The following is an 18,704-nucleotide window of genomic DNA, read 5'->3' on the forward strand; positions in this document are numbered from 1 at the left end:
ATATATAGAGCAGGTACATCAACTTTATATATGATATATAGAGCAGGTAATAATCCAAATATTATTATTTTATATATCATGCTGAATATTTTCTTTGACTATTTCTTGTCTATTTTTGTTCAATATTGTTATACTGTGTGTTGGACTATTGTCATGTTTATTATTTGTAAAATTATTGCCATTTAATAATACAAAAATCAATCAATCAATCAATAAAAAAATAAAAGCATCAATTTCTGGTGCACATTGTAGAGGAAACTACATCAGGCATCCAAGTAAAAGTAGGCCTATTATTTGTGCAAATCAAGGTACAGTCAATCTGTTATTTTCACAAAGTAAATTCCAAAAGGATGATCAGGACCCCAATACAAAGCTATTTATAAATAAAATAAATGTAATGACTTGAAATATTGATTTGGGTTTAAATGGTTTTATTAGGCTATGTGGGAAGAAAAGAGAGCGTAGAGTTGATAGAGAGACATGAAACTGAAAGACTAGGAAATAATTTGACTGAAACAACGATAGCCTACAGTTTAGCCTCATTAGCTAAATATTTGGCCAAAGAATGACACAATTGACCAATCAAATGTATTCCATACAGCCAAAATATAACACTGCATAATCTTTTTGTTCAAATAAATAAATAAGAAAAACAGTTTGAATGTTTAAAGATCATAAAACAGTGATTCTATCTTAAACACACTGTTTACTAATATCTTTTAGAGATGATAATGCAAAAATGTCATGTGGCATAACAATAGCAAAACTATAAAATGATTAAAGACAATGTGATATAAAGTAATCTCGACTTATGTTACATCAACGTATAGCATTATTATTATTAATAGTATATACTGCATATGCTGACACAAGAACTTTCCATTTATGACAGAATATTCATGTACATGTTTAATCAAGACAAGTGTGCAGCTGTATCAGCTAACGAAGTTAACATGATCAGTAGAAACACCATTAACTTCCTCAAAACATTCAGCATCCATCTAATAACAGCATCAGGATTGCAGACTGCAAGCTACTGTCATAAGCCTGTTCAACAAAATCCCTGTTACTTCATATAAATAAAGATAAAAACAGTGCAACAAAAACTGAGCATTGCTAAGAATATCAAAAACTCATTGTAACATAAAATAATATTCCTTCTCTTTCATATCCATTTCACTGCAAACTGCAGATAACAGTTTCATAACTTCTCGAAAAGAAAAAAAGTTGACACTTCCTACTGAGAAGTGCTATAATAAGCTTCTTGTGATGTTTTGCATATCTTTAAGTTTCATTTTAAAAAGAGAAATAACAAAGGCAAAATGTTTTTGTCAAGATACTTCATAAGAGTATTCGGTCAAGAAAATGATTCTGAGAATAATGCAAAAATATCTAACATACCACAACCAATATCTAACAACCAAAAAAAAAAAAAGACATCAATTCGCACTCAACAATGTCTATGTAATTGCATTAGATACAAAACATCAAAGCAAGTGGAAAGAGTCTTGTTTGAAAGTGCATAAGATTTAGCATAGAAACGGATAAAACTCTAATATCTAACAAGTTTATATCATCACTACACTGAGTGCATTTGTTGTGACTGGGTGGATCGTGATATTTGCGTTCCCTCCTCAGAGAAAGCCCTTTCAAAGACACGTCTTAGAGAAAGTTTAACTTTGTTCTTAAAATCCTGCCCCATGAAAACATAGAGGATGGGGTTCAGGCAGCTGTTGATGTACGCCAAAGAGATGGCCAGTGGATCCACTGCCTTAGTCACCAAGGCACTTGATTCCCCTCCGTACATGATTATCAAGTCCACCATGTGATACGGCAGCCAGCACAGAAAAAACGCCACGATAACAGCCAACATGATGCGAAACGCTCGGCCAGATTGAAATTGACTCCGGCCTAACTTGCGTGCGATGAGTCCATAGCATGATGTGATGCATATGAGCGGTATCAAAAAGCCAAACACAAATCTGATGATACTCAACATTCCGGATGCTGTAGTGTCACCTTCTTCATCAACATGAAATGTGCAAAGTGTGATGTTAAAATACACATCAGTGAAAGTTTGTCTTGATATCATAAAGGGCAAGCTGAGCACCAAAGCCAGAACCCAGGCCACTACACAGGACAGCCGTGCAAGAAACAAGTTGCGATGATTTTGAGCCCAAACCGGTGTGATCACCTGGGTGAACCTATCTAGACTAATGAAGTTCAAGGTGAAAACACTGGCAAACATGTTAATGACTATAACAGAGGGGAGAATCTTGCACATGACGGATCCATACGGCCAGTGATGTTCAAGAAGGATCTCCGCCATACTGAACGGTATGGAAAGGCAGCACAGGAGGTCGGCAGTGGCTAGATTGAGAAACCATATTGTATTAACGGTCCTCTTCATCTTCATTCCAGCAATGTACACAACAAAGATGTTCCCGGGAACGCCAAGGAGAAACGTCAGGCTGTAGACGACCAGAGAAATCGCCCTCATTGAATTGCTCACCTCTGGAGACATTCGGTTTGTCTCGCTTTCATTAAAGCTCCACACATCATATCCACTTGAGTTCATGTCGGGATAATATTCAAAATCGTCAGCATACATTTGTTTCATTTTGTTTGAGTTGATGCTGTCCAAAGTTCCGTTTATCCTGTAAATATCACATATTATCAGTCAAACATTTAGTCAATTTATTCATTTAGCAGAAGCTTTTATCCAAAAATGACTTACAAATGTGAAAAGTACCAAGCAATTTGACTCAGGCAACAATATTCAGTTTTATTAAACAATAAAGTTTATATGTTATGCACATCAGATATTATAGCCTTACAAAAGTGTACTCACCTCACCAGCTGCTCTGTACTTGCTAGAGATTCTTTCCCTTTCACCGCCACTTTAAGGCGGAACCACAGGAAATGGAGGGAAGTCGTTTGATGAAAGGACGACTACAGAAGAATTCTTGTGCTAATGGCATGAATGCATTTCTTATTTAACAGACAATATGATTTTCATTATTCTTTCTAGAATGTTGATCTTGCGGCACAAACATAATCTAATACAGTGTTTCACAATCTTGGTTTCCTCGTTTAAAGAGTGGTAAAACAAAACCACGATTAGAGAAGTAGAGTAGCCTACAGCTGTGGATAGAGACAACTTGTTAAACTGAAAAAGCTGCATCATGACCGGACATTATTTGCTGCTATATGTAGAAAAGGCTGTAACCACCAGACAGCCCCCAAATAAACAGCAGTTTCTTAACTAGTACACAAGATATAATTAAACTCGTACTGTATGGCAATAGCATCATAATGTTGAATCCATTTACAAAATAATGGCTGATTACAATCAGCATGACTGTTAGTGAGTAATGCATTCCTGAGAGCTGACTACATGTGAATCAGGAAGGTATTTAGATATTTGTTTGCTTTACCAAATTGGATGAGTTGGCTTACATTAAATGACCCGGCTTACATTAAATGACCCATGAGTTTTAAATTCTGACTAAATTTAGATAGTTTTCTTTTTTCTCTCTTTTTCCTTATAAAACATAACAGAGCACCCCAAAAAGTAATAACACACAATTAATTGAGATTACTTATTTAAACTGGGAACAAAGAAACTTTTAAAAGGAGTAAAAAAAAAACATTTTTCCAGATTAACAGATCCTTAAACTCATTTAAAGTCTGGAATAAACAATCAAGACATAGTCACAAAAATGATACAGTTTATTGTGTAATTTAATATTTTTATTGGAAATATTTTGTAAACATTGATCTGCCCACTTTATTGCATGAGAAAAATACAAATAAAAAAACTAAAATAAAATGTGATTATTTACACCGTGGTTTTGGCAAAACAGTTGAACCTAATTATGTGCTTAATTACTAAATAAGAGGGAAAGCAAATGAGCTTTTAAAAAGGTACCAACACCAAAACCTCCAGAAATAATTTAATTTTCAGTCTTTCATTGAAAATACACCCACCTCATCTGGCAACAACTATACACAAACAGCAGAGCAATGGAACTATGTTTTTTTCATATAATCTATGTCAACCGTCAACATCATCATTCAACAGTTTTGAGAGTTATTTCTTTCTGTCAAAAGCGCACACACAAAAGTGTAAAATGTTACACTACAGCTATCAGTACAGGTCATATGTCCACAGAAATGTTTATCTTTATAGGAAATACTATACCACTGAATCGGTTCATGCAAGGAGAAAATCCATTATGTAACATACAATATGCAACAGTGAGAATGAGTTTAACATTTGAATTAATACAGGTTAACAGTTTGTTTTAAAAAAAAAAAAATCAAATGCAATAGTATTGAATTCCACCAGAAGCTTAAGAGCATCCCAAATATTCCACAATTAGCCGTATTTCTTGTCAATTCAAGCTAAATACAGGATCCTGATGTGCGGTTAAATTAAATATATACATAATCAAATCTGTACAGTACAAATTGTCAAACATTTTTACTCTCAGGTGTCTCCCAGCTGCTGTTTCTATGGATTTGAAACCAACTTTAGCTTATACAGCAATCAAACAGCAGAATAGGTTGCCTAACACAGGGTGCAATAACAAGAAGTTCTAAGAAAGTGGCATTTTGTCTCCACAAAAAAGATCACAATGCAAATTATAAACAAGTCTATAATAAGTTTGTTCTGGCTGTCATCATAAAGGTCTATGAGTAACTCCAAACTTACACAGAGGTGACAATGTAAGACCCACTTTCAGTCGTGTCTCCTTTAGTGTCTCTTTTTTTTGCATTGCTTGTAATAGGTGTTGGGATCTGAGATGGTCTAGGAGTTGTGCTGTCAGCACTACTCTTTCTAGGGCTTGGTGTGTAATTAAAAGGACTTACTCTAGCAGCCACGGCACCACTAGGGGAGCTGTGTTTGCTAGAGTTAGTTGAGCTAAATGGTGTGCGTTCAGCAACTGGGAATTCATGGACCTCTGTGCCAATGTTTGGATTACTTGGTGCAGGCTTGATGTCAGTGACTTTTTTATCAAGAGACTCGCTACTCCTGAGTAAATTCAGATTTGTTTCTGAACCCAGGTGGGCCACAGATGCATTCTCACTTGCTAGTGACTGTTTCGAGTGTGATTCACTTAAGTCCCTGTCACAAGGAAGCCCTTTGCTTGACTGGCTGTCAATAACGGGAGGTGTGTTTGCTGTGGGTGATTTACTAGACCTTGGATTGTTTATGGGGCAGTCTTCAATTCTCACCCAGACATCTTCTGTCTTGGACATAGCAGCACCCATTGAATGAGCAGCATCATCAGTTGAATCTGGTAAGTCTAATGTCATAGAAGGTGCATATGAGGTTTCACTCTCTTTCATTTTCCTCCATGTTCCTTTGCGTTCCAGGCCCCCCTCTTTACCTGATTTTTGAGGTGGATTAGCAGGTTGCCGCTCATCCTCGCTTCTCCCCTTTTCACTGGACTCAGACGAAGCAGAGAGAATGGAAGAGCTGCTGCCAGTTCTTTTCCAAGTGCCTACTCTAGGGAGAGAAGATGAATGTTTGCTGTGCTCCCTTTTCCATGTCCCCGTCCTGTTGATTGGGAGCCTGGAAGGGCTTTCTGAATGAGATCGGGAGATGTCATGCCTTCGGAGTGACTTGCTATCACCATTCTCTGCAGAGTTCTGATCCTGAGGGGACTTTCTCCAACCACTTCCTTGGTAAGGTAGACTAAGTGACATATCTGGTAAGGATGGACTAGATACTGGAGTCTGTGACTGGCTTGGAGACGAAGGAGACAAGGACTCGAAAGATGCAGACTCCTCTAATTTCCTTTTTAGTGTTGGACTAGGGGCTTCTTTGATAAATGTTGACTGCCGAACAAGTCCAGGCTTCTCGGACCGGTCAGACTCACTCCCACTTGACTTTGTGGATGACATTCTGGACAACTCTGCCTTCTTTGAAGGGCCTGTGGTTCCACACTGGTTTAGACTTTTTGAGGCAGATTCACTTCTAGGAATTCCACTGGTACTTCTCTGCAAACCACTCTGCTTTCCTGGTGTTTGCAGGCCCAGTTGCCTCCCTGGAGAAGTGTACGCCATGCGTCCGGATCCCGAAGATTTTGTTGAAGCAGCACTGGGGGAAGCAGTGCGAGGCAGTTGAGATAATTTGTTAGATGGGCCCAAACCATTCCTACCAGGTGAAACTGAGGCACGACCAGGAGACTGCATGGGCCTTGTTAGAGATTGCTGAACTGGTCTAGAAGGTGTAGAATCCCTAGACCCAGATCGAGAGGAAGCTTTACTTGACCCTCCTTGAGAAGATGGTGAGTCCCTGGCAGGACTAGGCTCAGAATTTGCTGCGACTTTAATGGTTCTTGGAGAGTTTCCAGGACCAGATGCTTGGGATGGTGGTTTTGACATTTGGCCACGCGGAGGGTTTTTTTTGGGTACTGGACTGGTGCTAGGAGAGCTGCTCCTCACACCAGGAACATGAATCATTGTCCTCCCTCTGGAGATCACAGGAGCTTGAGCTTGTCTGTGCTGAGAGGACATGCTTTCTAGGCTGGGTCTAGGCTTTCCTGTGATTAAACTTTTATACACTTTCTTTCCTCCTTTCAGACTCTTAACAGATTCTTCCTCTTTCTTTTTGACCTCTAAAGTGGTTTTTTCACCAGGTTTTAGTATTCTTGGCCCTTTATTTGTAGCAGGCTTATTGTCATCTTGATTTAAAGGAAGGTGGAAAGGTGATCCAATAGAGATGCCCGACTTGAGAGAGAGAATAGAGTCTGAATCAGAAGAACCTTGTCTGGAGAGACTCGCTGCAGCCTGATGTAGACTGCTAACTATAGAATTGGCGCCCTCTTGAATGGCTTTCCAATCAAATGATTCAGAGTCTGGTGATAAGGCTTGCTCTGAAATAGGGCTATGTGTGTCTGTGAGATCTAATATAAGATCCGGTTCTTCTGATAAAATACCATCTGCCAATAAGCTCTTTTCTTCCTTACCCCCTTGTTCCTCTGCCTTACTTCTTGGTGGCTGTTTCTTTTTCTTTGGCATTGCAGAGCTGATGCATTCTTGGAGAAGGTCATCTTCAGAATCGATACTGAGAGAGCTAAGGGAACTATTTCTAGAGAAGCACACAGGGGTGTCCTCCACGTGAAAGGCCTTTGGCGCATAACCAGAGGCTTGTGGCCTAGGTACTTCCATCTGAGTTGCATCATCTTTGTGTGAACAATCTTTGTTGTTGTTTTCTTGGTCAATGTCGCTTAGTGAACTAAGTGATGAGTTTCTTGAAAAACATACAGGTGTGTCCTCAATGGAAAACTTTTGCTTCTCGTCGCACACTGCAACTGTATTTTCTTTGGGTGCTTGTTGAAAACTTACTGGTTTTTGAATGGGTTTTGTTGGAGCCGTCTGAAATGCTGATACTCTGTTGGTGTTTACTGGCTGTTCTACACTGCACTTCAAAGGGGGGAATTTTCTTTGCTCTTTATCTTTTCGTAGCTCAGCTTTTTCCTTAGACAAGTCAAGATCGTCGTCCTCAAAGTCAAGTGAACTCAGTGAATCATTGCGAGAGAAGCAATAAGGTGTGCCCTCAATTGGTGTGTAATGATGCGGAGAATCAAAGGCAAACCCAGGACGTGTTCTCTCCTCGGCATTAGCAGGCTTATCGGCAAACTCTCTTGCGACTACTTTGGGCTCCTGCTTTTTGGTTTCTTTGTTTTTATCTGGATATGATGCTGCTTCTGACAAGCTATTAGGAGCTTCTGGACGTTTGAGCATCCTTGCTCTGTACTCATTGCTTTGTGGCATAGGTTTTACAGGAGAAGTTGGCTTTTTCTTTTCCAGGTCCTGCTGAACTAGATTGCCAGTGGCGGTAGATGGATGCGGAGTCTGATCAGGCATCTTCTGCACTCTAAACGGCTTGTGAATTTTGCCTTTGGGCATTGCTGAATTGATACACTCCGCAAGAATATCGTCCCCTTCGTTCTCAGCAAAAGCAGACTGCATGGGAGGTGATAAACCTGTATCTTTAGCTTCTGCACTTTTCCCCTCTGGCAGAGTGTCTCGTCTTTGACCAGGTGCTTCTGCATGGGGAGCTGAACTTTCAATACCAGCCAACTCATTTGGGGGTGAATCAATTGTGAGGTCACTGAGAGATGTTGCTGTGGAAAAGTTAATGGGTGTTCCCTCAACACAGTATATCCGGGGCATGTCCTCACCGTGTGTTAGAGCTACATGTTTCTGCTGTTGTCCTCTGTTTTGTGGTGGCAACAATTTATAAACAGGGAGCTGACTTGGTTTACGAGCCACAGGTGGTGGTAGTCTTGAGGTGCTTGAGGGCGATTGTTTTTTTGGTTTTCTTGATGATTTTGTTGGCATTGCAGAGTTAATACAAGCTTCTAGAATCTCTATATCATCATCATCATCCGAGTCATCCAAGATGTCTTTTCCAGCTTCAGATGTTGATGGTGGTTTCTCTTGAACTTTAGGCTCTTGGATGTCTTCTGTCTCAAGCTCTGCCTCATTGCTATGGTCATCCTCATGAACTGGGGGCATTATCTTCAGCTCAACATCTTTCTGAATAAAGGGTTCATCTAAACTTAGTGCACTAAGGCTTGAAGCACAAGAGAAACCATCTGGAGTGCTTTCGGTTGCAAAATGTAAAAGAGTATCATTATCTGGTAAAACCTGCACTTTCTGTACAGCAGCACTTACAACCGCATGTCTTGGAACCAAATCACGTTTTTCTGAGTGGGGTGGCACAGTAACTTTTTGTTTTACTGAGGTGGATCGTGGTGGTGGAGGTGGTGGCGTCTTGCTGCGACTTGGAGGCATTGTTTGCCCAGGGCTATCAGGCAGATCACTCGGACTGATAATCCCACTGACCATCCCACTGCATGGCTCACTCTGTACAGAACTTGCAATGGAATGACTTTCGAAACTGTCGAGGGAGCTGACAGATGTGCATCTGCTGAACATAAGCGGAGTCTCTTGCACATAATGTTCAGGAGGACTTTTGGGTGTCTGGGCACCACTTTTGGATGGCGATTTAGCACCTGATGAAAATTCCACTGTTTTGTGATGCCTGGAACCATCTCCATGTCCTAAGTGATTTCGTGGAGGCTTGATGCGTACATAATGGACTGCCGATTGGCTCTCAGATGTGCGTTGATCAGGTGCAATATTACTAGTGGATTCTTTTTCTGATATAGGTAGAGTTGGGTAGTTGTTGGCTGAATTGACATTACGCTTGCAGCTCTCCATTTCATCTTCCTCTGAAGACAATGACGATAAAGAGCTACCACGTGAGAAACAAATGGGTGTGTCCTCCACACAATACGTCTGTATTGTTTCTTGATTTATTGTGGGAGCCTTGCATGTTGAGTTCTTCTGAACTGCTCTCGTAGGTCCTGATCTGCTTTGAGCAGAGAAAGGGTGGAGTTGCTTTTGCCTACCCTGATGCTTTAAAGATGTCACAGAGGAGTTGTTATCTTGGCTTAAATGGTCTTTGACAGAACTTTGGGTAGAAGATGGCTTTGAATGACTAAACATGGCCTTCTTGGAAGAAGCATCAGAGTACTTCAAACTGTAATCAATAGGCTGTTCTACATGATGATTTTCATTGTATTTCATGCTGTAGTTGGGAGTTTGCTCATCAAGCTGCTCTTCCTCTGAATAGCGCTCGCTGTAGTTTGTGGGTTTGTCGTCGGCATAATCATCAACAGTGCAGATGGTTTGAGAGATTTTTTTGTTAAGTCCATGACTTGACCCACTGTTGATTTGTTCAGTTGAGCCCCTTGATCTAAATCCAGGCAGGTCCTGTTGAACAAACCTGGGCTGGTACTTTTTTAGTTTATCTTCTCCTTCACTGTTGCCTTCAGAGTACATGGGGTATCCTGGGCTTTGCGATCTCGATGGTTTCTGATCTGGCCGTTTCATTTCATCATCAAGGAGCTTAGACCTCGCCCACCTTTCATTCTGGCTTGGGCTTTGTCGACCAGAGTTTAGCTGCTCATCAGAATATTTCAAACTGTAGTTAATAGGCGTGTCAAGATCTCCATTGTCATCCTCCATGTGATTTGCATTGTGTATCTTATGGGCAAGGTCCGCAGGATATTTTCTGTAGACACAGCATTTGCCGTCATCATCTTCAGAATAGGAATCCACTGAGGGCTTCATTTGACCTCTCTTTCCATAGCCATCGGTGCTGTTGACACTATTAAGACTGTCATTAGAAGCTGTGGACTCCAGTTTGGGCAGTGCGCACCGTCTGCCTGATGGGTCAGTTTTGCTGTAGTTGTACATGTTTTGGTGACCATGAACAGCAGTTTGACGCCGGATCATGTCGTCTTGCACTACATGAGGGTCTGGTGTGGATCCTGCGGTTCTATCATCCATACTTAAGTGCATGCTCTGCACTTCCTCCATACCCACTGCAATTTGAGCTGCAGTCGTGGGAATTTGCACCATTCTCTTGGTAGCCTCAGGATCTGGATGGAATCCCCTTCGCTCTCGATCTAGACTTCTGTCCCTTTCGGCTCGGACACTTTCTGCATTTCCTCTGTTGTCTCGAGAGGATGGGCTTGAGAGCACAGGGGTGTTCATATAAGGTGAGCGAACACCGACTCCATTGGGGTTATAGCCATCTGATCGACAGACACCATCATAATCGCCATAGACATTATGCTTATGTCTTGGTTTGGCCCTATGGGAGGCTTTCGGGCTCAAGTTGTCAATGTTATCAAAGGTTTCAGATAGCTGTTGTGCATCTAGTTCTTCAATTAGTGCTTTCTGTTTTCTTACATGCAGGGATGGCAGACTGGATCCAGGGGACATTATGTTGGCATCCTTATACTTGGCAGGCCGATTTGCCATAAGGTTTCTCAAAGCAGCTGCACTTCCCATAGCTATCATCTTGTGCTTGGAGTGAATGAGGTTCTTCAGCATGCTAACTGCACCCATGTCCCATAATGCTTCCTGATCTTTTGCATTCCGAGCCGAGAGGTTCCACAGTGTTCCACAGGCATTGCTCACTATCGTCAAACTGTGTGATTTAAGGTGCTGAAGAAGAGTCTGAAGACAGCTGTTTTCCCTTAATATTTGCCTGAAATAAACAAAAAAGAGAAAATGGTTTGCTCCCATGTAAACAAATTAAACTTCTGTGAACATATGCAGCTTTATATAGCATACCCTACCTGTGCTCCTCATTTGTGGCGATGAGGCTTGACACATTTCTCAGGATGCCACCACCACTTTCTATGATGGCAAGGGTGTTGGTTTGGCTTCTGTATGTTAGAGTGCTCACTAAAAATGCCAAAGCTCCAGGAACGTTACAGATATCAGCTTTGTTTTCAGTGCAATGTGCTGATAAGTTCCAAAGGGCACTCAGGACACTTTTTAATGTGGATTCCTGTAGAAATGATGTGAAAGACAGTTTAATGGCTCATCTGCATTCTGATTACAGAATTTATCAAAGAGCTTAAGAGAAACCTCACCTTCTGAACCTCTAAGGCACACTCCATCAGGGCCCTAACACTGCCGACTTCTCGCAAAATCTTCTTACTGTTCACATCAGCTCGCCATGAGAGGTTCCTCAAAACACTGGCAATTACCTAAAGCAGGACAGAGTCTCTTAATACAAATTGGAAATATTGCCTTGGCAACTGAAATAAAATAGTAATATTTAACTCTTAGCACAAATCTCTTAGCGCAATTGCTTTGCATTAATGTCTTTCTTCAAAGCTGCATGCATCATGAAATGACTGATATTTTTTTGGCTTTTTTTGGAATAATGTAACTATGCATCACATACAAAATATGGTATTTCCAAAGAGTTATACCTGCTGTAGGTCCTCACTCTCTGACTTTAGTTGAGCTACCATGGCCCTCATACAACCTTTCATTGAGCAAAGTGTTGCCTGTAGACAAAACAAGAATGTAAAAATTAAATACAACAATAAACCATACATGGAATTCTACACAGACAATGATGAGAGAAATAACGCACCTTGTTAGCTACATCTCCAAAAGTAAGATTAGTTAGAGCCATGCCAGCATATCGTCTTAGTGTAACACTGTAGTGATCATTGGTAAGACCGTAAATCTCACAGTCTACCTGTAGGAGCTCCCCAATCGCCTGAAGTCCACCTGCATAAACAGTATATTGAAATAGTTAGTCAATGTCTACTCGAGAAAAGACTGGAGGATGCGTTTAATTGATGTCACAGTTTTATGGATAAATCAATACGTTTGGAAAACCTACCAAGCTCATTCATCGCGTGCCTGTGCTCTTCATCAAATGAAAGTTTCATGAGAACACAAACCGCTGGGCAAATCTGATGCTCGACTGGAGAAGGCACTGCAATGAAGGCAAAAGTACATTAATGAGGTTGTACGGCTCCACATGTATTAATGATATGTCAACCCACTTATAAGAGTTATTTATTAAACTCCTTCCCATCAGAGCATTTTGAATGAATCACATTTATAAATTAATAAAATATTTGTAGTATATGGGAATAAATCAAAATGCATGGCATTTACTGCTGCAATATAATTAAGGACATATAGGCACATATTACAGTGGTTGAATTATTATTTTTTTCAAATGGCTAATGCAGATGCATCAGATTCAATGCAATGCAATATATTTCAGTATATACATGTTAATTGTTATAGTTAACTAAAATTAAGACTAAAACTGAAACTATTAAATACTGTATTCATTAACTGATATAAAGTGGGGGTAAAATTAAATAGAAGTTAGCAATTGTTAATTATTCCACTGATGAGAAAACACTTCTATTAATCCACACAGTTACTGAAACTAAAAATGATACCACGAGGATGCCATGTCCCATCCCTCTGTGCTATTCCTGACACCTTACATATATCAATGGCAGATGTATCTTACTTGGGTTCTTGTCCTGGTCCACGCCGCGCTCATGGCTTTCCTGCCACTCCCAGCAGGTCTCGCAGTAAGCTCGGATCTGCTCCAGCAGGTGGAGCACCCGGATCTCCCGCCGGCCACGCTTGTCATCGGGCTGTGAATGGATAATGTTATGCAGGGCGGCACTGGCCCTCGCCCGGGCCTCTTTGCTGCCGCGAGAATTTCCAAGCAATACAGAGTCCTTGTCGTTGCCATGGAGTAGCTGGATGAGCAGCGGCAGGCACCCGGATTGGCGCATGGCAATGCAGCTGTCCTGAGAGCTCGACATGGCCAGGAGGGTGCGAGACATGTCATCTTTATCATGGGTCCCCAGCATGGACAGCAGAGAGTACACCATTTCCACCTAAACATATGCAGACTTGATTCACTGCAAGCTGACATTATGTTTTTTAATTGTCAAATAAAAAAAATGTAGCATTGAGAACTTCTAAAATCTAGCACAAGTTAACCTTAGTGCCCAGATGGCTAGTCAGTCGGCGTGGAACGGAGTAACTTCCGGCACTGCTCATCTCACTGGCGGTGTCATGATCGACCCGGGAACTTGAGCCCTGTCAGGCAAAATAAATACAAGGCAGATTCAAACAACTTGCAGGTGTTCAGAAAACCTAATCATTAGGGTTGGGAATCGTAAGACATTTTCCGGTTCCGGTTCCGATTCCGGTTCCTCCAAACGATTCCGATTCCGGTTCCGGTTCCCATTCAATAGAAATTATTAAAACAACTAATAAAAAATAGTAGTAAGGGGAAAATGCACAATACTTTTTGTGTTTATTTCTTATACTTGTCAAATGAGTTTAACAGACTGGTAATGTCAACAAATTCAACATATTATTTAGCATTTTTTTCAAAAATAATACATTTTTCTGAAGGGAAATAAATATTTCTGCATTCTCTAGGATAATTTGGGACCTCTCCTATTATTGTATCTCCAGCAGTGGAGAATACCCTCTCAGAAGGGGTAGAATATATTTGAACACACATGTAATATCCAGACAGGTGAAACATAATATTTCGATTTGAATGATTGATTCATAAAGACTTATCTTCATTACTGGATGAATCAGCGCTCTAGCAGTTAAATAAACAGAACTGCACGCGTCTTGCGGAAGAACATTGTAGCCGGAGCTACTTCTCTCTGTTTATTTCTATGAAGCGGGTGAGTCACTCAGGCACTGTGCTACTCCGCAGCGGTGCCGGTGTAAAGTAGTCCGAGTATAAACGCTTATTACAGGCTTACCGTAGTGATTCAGGATAAGACAAAAACACGGTTTGAAAAAAGGCATTCATGATGTACTCGCTCATACATTTAGTAAATTCTGAAGCGAATTTTCGTTATTTGAAGCGACTTTCAAAAGATGATTTACTCTGTTTTGGTTGCTACCGTAGACATCAGTGTTTATTCTCGAACTCTAAACTTTTATTTCAGTACTTCTGTGATCATTTGAATATTTGTAACACCGAAATACCGATAGCCTACTGTGTTGAAAAGATTGTGAAAGTAAAGCTGTTTCATATTGTCAACTGCTCTCTAAGCGACAGCGCAAACAGATTTGAATGTTCCAGTGTGAAGATCGCGTGGGTGTTTGAATGTTTGAATCGAGATCGTCTCTCTCTCTCTCTCTCTCTCTCAAAACGTATATGAGTAGCGCGAATGCTTTCATTACTCTTTTAATATTCATGAACCGTTTTTGGAACCGAAACTTAGGAATTTCGCACGGTTCCGGTATTTTTAAAAAAACACTACCGGTTCTGAATAAGAACCGGTTTTCGGTTCCCAACCCTACTAATCATACACCTTTAAAAAAGTTTACATTTATTTTTCCACTGTAGATATTACACACCCTACAAAATGTCATCACCCCCTTTCACACATACAGTCTTTACTGGTAAATAACCGGCAAATTACCATTTAGAGATCACGAACATGACCTTTTCAAAAATACTAGTAAATATGTGAATATTTAAAAGGAAATCTATATTTAAATAAATATAATTTAAATATATTTAAGTTTAAATTTTGAAATTTACATTTATAAATGTAAATATACATTTATAAATTAAAAATTATATACATTTATTCAAAAATATTTTATATATTATATATAAATTAAATGACATTGAAATTGAAATATAAATATATTAGTATTATATTTAATAGTAGTTTTTATTTTATTATAATTAAGTATATTACATTTATAAATGTATATTTACATTTATGAAATTATGTTTAAATTTAAATTCATATTTATAAAATATTTCTCTAATGCATTTTTTTATAATTTCCTCTTGTGCTCAGAATATTGTATGTCAAGCTACACTGTGTGATTTTTACCCCCATCTAGCGGTGAAATTGTATATGACTACCCAGTGAATATTAGTTTCTGTTCCTCTCAATTCCGAGGGCGTTTTAACTCCTACGGTGGCCGTATTATTCCAAGATTAACATGGCTTCCAGTTATCGACTTCGTCCATGACAATAATAAACAATACGTCTAAAATGAATAAAACTACAGGACAGATGTCAGGAGGTAAACGTCACCCTTGGAATCGGCTATCCCAGCATAATCAGATTAGGCTAACGTTACAATGTGTACAAAGTAAAAGCAATTAAAAATAACTAAAATTTACAGTGTCCTTTTTTTTATATAGCTTAAAAAATTGCGCCTTTAAAACTATTCATCACCTGTGATCCGTCGCAGCACAGATTTATGTTACAAGGTAAACAATACTTTTTCACCATTGACGAGAGGATGAAGTTATTATACTAGAGGTCGTTCTGGCGTTATGCACAACCATGCTATGGTTAGACAAGCAACTATAAAACTTCGAATTTACACAAATGAATTACAACAGGCTGAATTACCTGTCGAGAAGAAAGCAGGAAACCTCGGCGTCCGTTTTAAAATCTTTTCTCCTGATTCATGAGCTCTTTCCATCTGGGAAAAGTTACTCCAATATTGACTATGGTCTTGCTGATTTGTCTGTCGCGTTGACGTTTTAATTCTCTCTTTCAAATGTGAGCACGCACGCACGCACACACACACACACACACACACACCACACTATCTTTCAAATCTACCGAGCTCGCGAGTAGCCTAATCTCCCCCTCGCATTCGTCACGGTGTCACTGAGTGAAAAACGCAAAAGGCGAAGCTTGAATTTACAGGTATGTCCCTCTTTGGCTAATGTAGTTTCAAGATGGAGGGGCAACATGGCGACCGGCATTCGAACCCCTCACCCGTATGTACTTTCAATGGCAGATTATAAACTTAAGAGAATACTTTATTACTTGAAAGAAGTAAATATACATTAATGAGCACATATATTTTTGAAAGAACTAAGTGTTTTTTGCTAAGAATCAACTAAAAAAGTTACACAGTGTAGCTTTAAGGGAAAGCATTGTGTTTTATTGTATCACTGAATTTGTTTTATATTGGAAAAAAAAAAATATCATAAATAAGTATATACATACAGATAAAAATCTTAAAAACTGAAGATGCATAAAAATAAAATACAATTTGCAAACACAAAATAGAGGCAATTCTCTGTGCTTCGTAAACAATGTATGGCTCCAGTATTAAACTCGATCCCTGCACATAATCCAGTGACATACAGCTCACACCATCTGTCCGAAAAATACCACACAAGCTTAATGCAAGTGAAACAGTGGTAAGTACAAAAAACCCTCCTGTTTCTGCTTAGAATTTCAAAGTCTAACTAGGTCTCTATGATGAACAATAAAACCATTAGCATCTGCATTCAAATCATTACTATTCAAAGCACACCGAAGCTCTTGGCATAGACTGAAAGGGCTTTTTAAAAAGGTCCTGAAATCCTTGGCACCCACTGGCTGAAAAAAGGGCCACCGGAAAACACTTCAGTTCATGAGACCATCAACAAAATGAGTCTAATTTAGTGGGAGACTACTGCAAATAGATACTGTTCTTACCTGTGAGGATACTGCACTACCACCACCACCACCACCAGCATCTCCTGATGCATGAGCCCCTTCAGTCTGAGTCACAGGGTCATGCTTGACCTGATGATTCAAAGAGAAAGATGAAGAATCAGCATGTTAAAAGGAGTAAATGACACCCACAGAGTGAGTCACACTGTGCAACAGTGAAGGAAAAGACATTGGTCAAGGCAGGTGGAACATGGGACAGATAACCTGTGTAATCAGCTCTGTGAAGTAGGGATAAATCAGCGTATAGAGATACAGAGCGAGGCGGAGTAGTCTTGAGCTACAGGACAGCAGCTGCAAGAGCACCAGGCTCTTTCTGACCTACATTGCTTCCTCATTCAGCCAACAGGATTGAAACAACAGAGGGGGAGGAAAAGCAGAAGTGTCCAATAGGATTTATCCACTTGAAAGGGAAAATCACGTGCAAACTCGGAGCATGTTAGTGAGCATGCATACAAAAACTTCCACTTGTGCACTATTTTACTATATAATATGCATAGACATCCTGTGGCACAAATGAGCACTGCAATAGCAATGGCAAGGTAATAGGTTCGATTCCGAAGGAAAGCATGACATTTATATCTTGAATGCAAATGTAAGACGCTTTGGATAAAAGCATCTGCCAAATGCATAAAAGTAAATGTGAACATAGCAGTGCATCCTAAACCTAGGTGACACTACTGTTTTTAACGCTCAGCCACACCGAGCACGATACATTAGTAGAGCATGCAAATCCAATTAAACTTTCATGGCTTCAGTGTTTATGCTCAGAAGCATTTTATATGCACTATTTCCGTTCGCTACAGAACAAGCTCTAAAAGCAGAACATAAGACATTGAAACGTGCACAAAAACAAAAAAACAAAAAAAACACTGAAATGGAAAGTACAGCCTTTCTAAAGAAAATGAATTAAACGTGAAGAGGAACAAATGATTGCACAATCTGACCAAAAATTTCCATTCTATCAAAATATGATTACGGTAACCTTATAAAGCCTAATGTATCATATATTTATTATTTCAAAGTCCTCTAAATTATCAACTTTGTTGAAAACCTGTTAATCTTCCACATGCCTTCAGTCATCTTTAACAACTAAAAGCCTTTTAATATATTTGTAAAAACATCCATCTTCAGCTTGTGGATCACGTGTCCTTTTGCTGTGAAATCTTTACTGATTTTTATAAAGTAAACATAAGATTAACTTTTATATTGTTAGTAATATTTCAAGATGAACACTTACTGGACTGAAGGCAACTTAGGTTTACATCATTATCCATACATAATCTTGTATAAAAAGCATGTTAAATTGTGAGTATCAAATATGATCCATTAGGCTTTTGAGGAACATTTATTTTTTTCATCTCTCAATAATCATTGTATTGTATTGCACTGCGTTGTTTTGAAACTACAGAGCTTTGATCATTAAACTATAATATGAATATGCATTTTATGTAAGTAGTTTGTTATACTGTTATGAAGATATCACTGATTTACATTACAAGCTATCAGAATTTTATTAGACTTTTCTGTCAAATAAATATCATCTGCACCAACTAAATAAATGATTATAAATAATAAAATAATAAAAAAATGTCTCAGAGTATGAGCTCTATATTCTCACTATATCAAACTATATGAGCCATAAACGCCTGATGTATCAAATATGATACTCAACATAAAACACACTTAGATTTTTTCTTAAACATTTTTTTGTGTAAAGCTTCAATAAGCTGTTCCATTTAAAACATTAGATTTTTCAGACTATTATTTCATATGTCAGGCTTTACAAGGTTAAACAAGACTTCACAAAAT

General features: G+C 39.2%; 2 protein-coding genes across 5 annotated transcripts in view; both read right to left on the reverse strand.

Annotated features, from left to right (window-relative positions):
- Positions 1-418: 418 nt before the first annotated feature.
- c3ar1 (C3a anaphylatoxin chemotactic receptor) lies at positions 419-3,255 on the reverse strand. The gene is made up of 2 exons (XM_079861227.1): positions 2,852-3,255; positions 419-2,657 (listed from the first exon to the last, which is right to left on the reverse strand). Exon 2 carries the CDS (start codon positions 2,618-2,620, stop codon positions 1,580-1,582), a length of 1,041 nt encoding a protein of 346 aa, XP_079717353.1. The 5' UTR covers positions 2,621-2,657; positions 2,852-3,255; the 3' UTR covers positions 419-1,579.
- Positions 3,256-3,718: 463 nt separating this feature from the next.
- apc (APC regulator of WNT signaling pathway) overlaps positions 3,719-18,704 on the reverse strand; it is a 39,019-nt gene continuing 24,033 nt past the window's right edge. For all 4 annotated transcript variants that reach the window (XM_079861195.1, XM_079861197.1, XM_079861196.1 and 1 more), the window contains 9 exons: positions 16,878-16,967; positions 13,378-13,476; positions 12,893-13,271; positions 12,242-12,337; positions 11,987-12,126; positions 11,820-11,897; positions 11,475-11,591; positions 11,175-11,389; positions 3,719-11,083 (listed from right to left, as the gene is read on the reverse strand). In XM_079861195.1, coding sequence (XP_079717321.1) covers positions 4,714-11,083; positions 11,175-11,389; positions 11,475-11,591; positions 11,820-11,897; positions 11,987-12,126; positions 12,242-12,337; positions 12,893-13,271; positions 13,378-13,476; positions 16,878-16,967 — 7,584 coding nt within the window. In that variant the 3' untranslated portion in view covers positions 3,719-4,713. The remainder of the gene's footprint in view (positions 11,084-11,174; positions 11,390-11,474; positions 11,592-11,819; positions 11,898-11,986; positions 12,127-12,241; positions 12,338-12,892; positions 13,272-13,377; positions 13,477-16,877; positions 16,968-18,704) is intronic.

The sequence above is a fragment of the Squalius cephalus genome (genome assembly GCF_949319135.1).
Source record: "Squalius cephalus genome assembly, chromosome: 24".
Classification (NCBI taxonomy): Eukaryota; Metazoa; Chordata; class Actinopteri; order Cypriniformes; family Leuciscidae; genus Squalius; species Squalius cephalus.

Excerpts from the sequence above, each read along its gene's own strand:
- c3ar1 (XM_079861227.1), bottom strand. The coding sequence starts at position 2,620 with ATGAAACAAATGTATGCTGACGATTTTGAATATTATCCCGACATGAAC.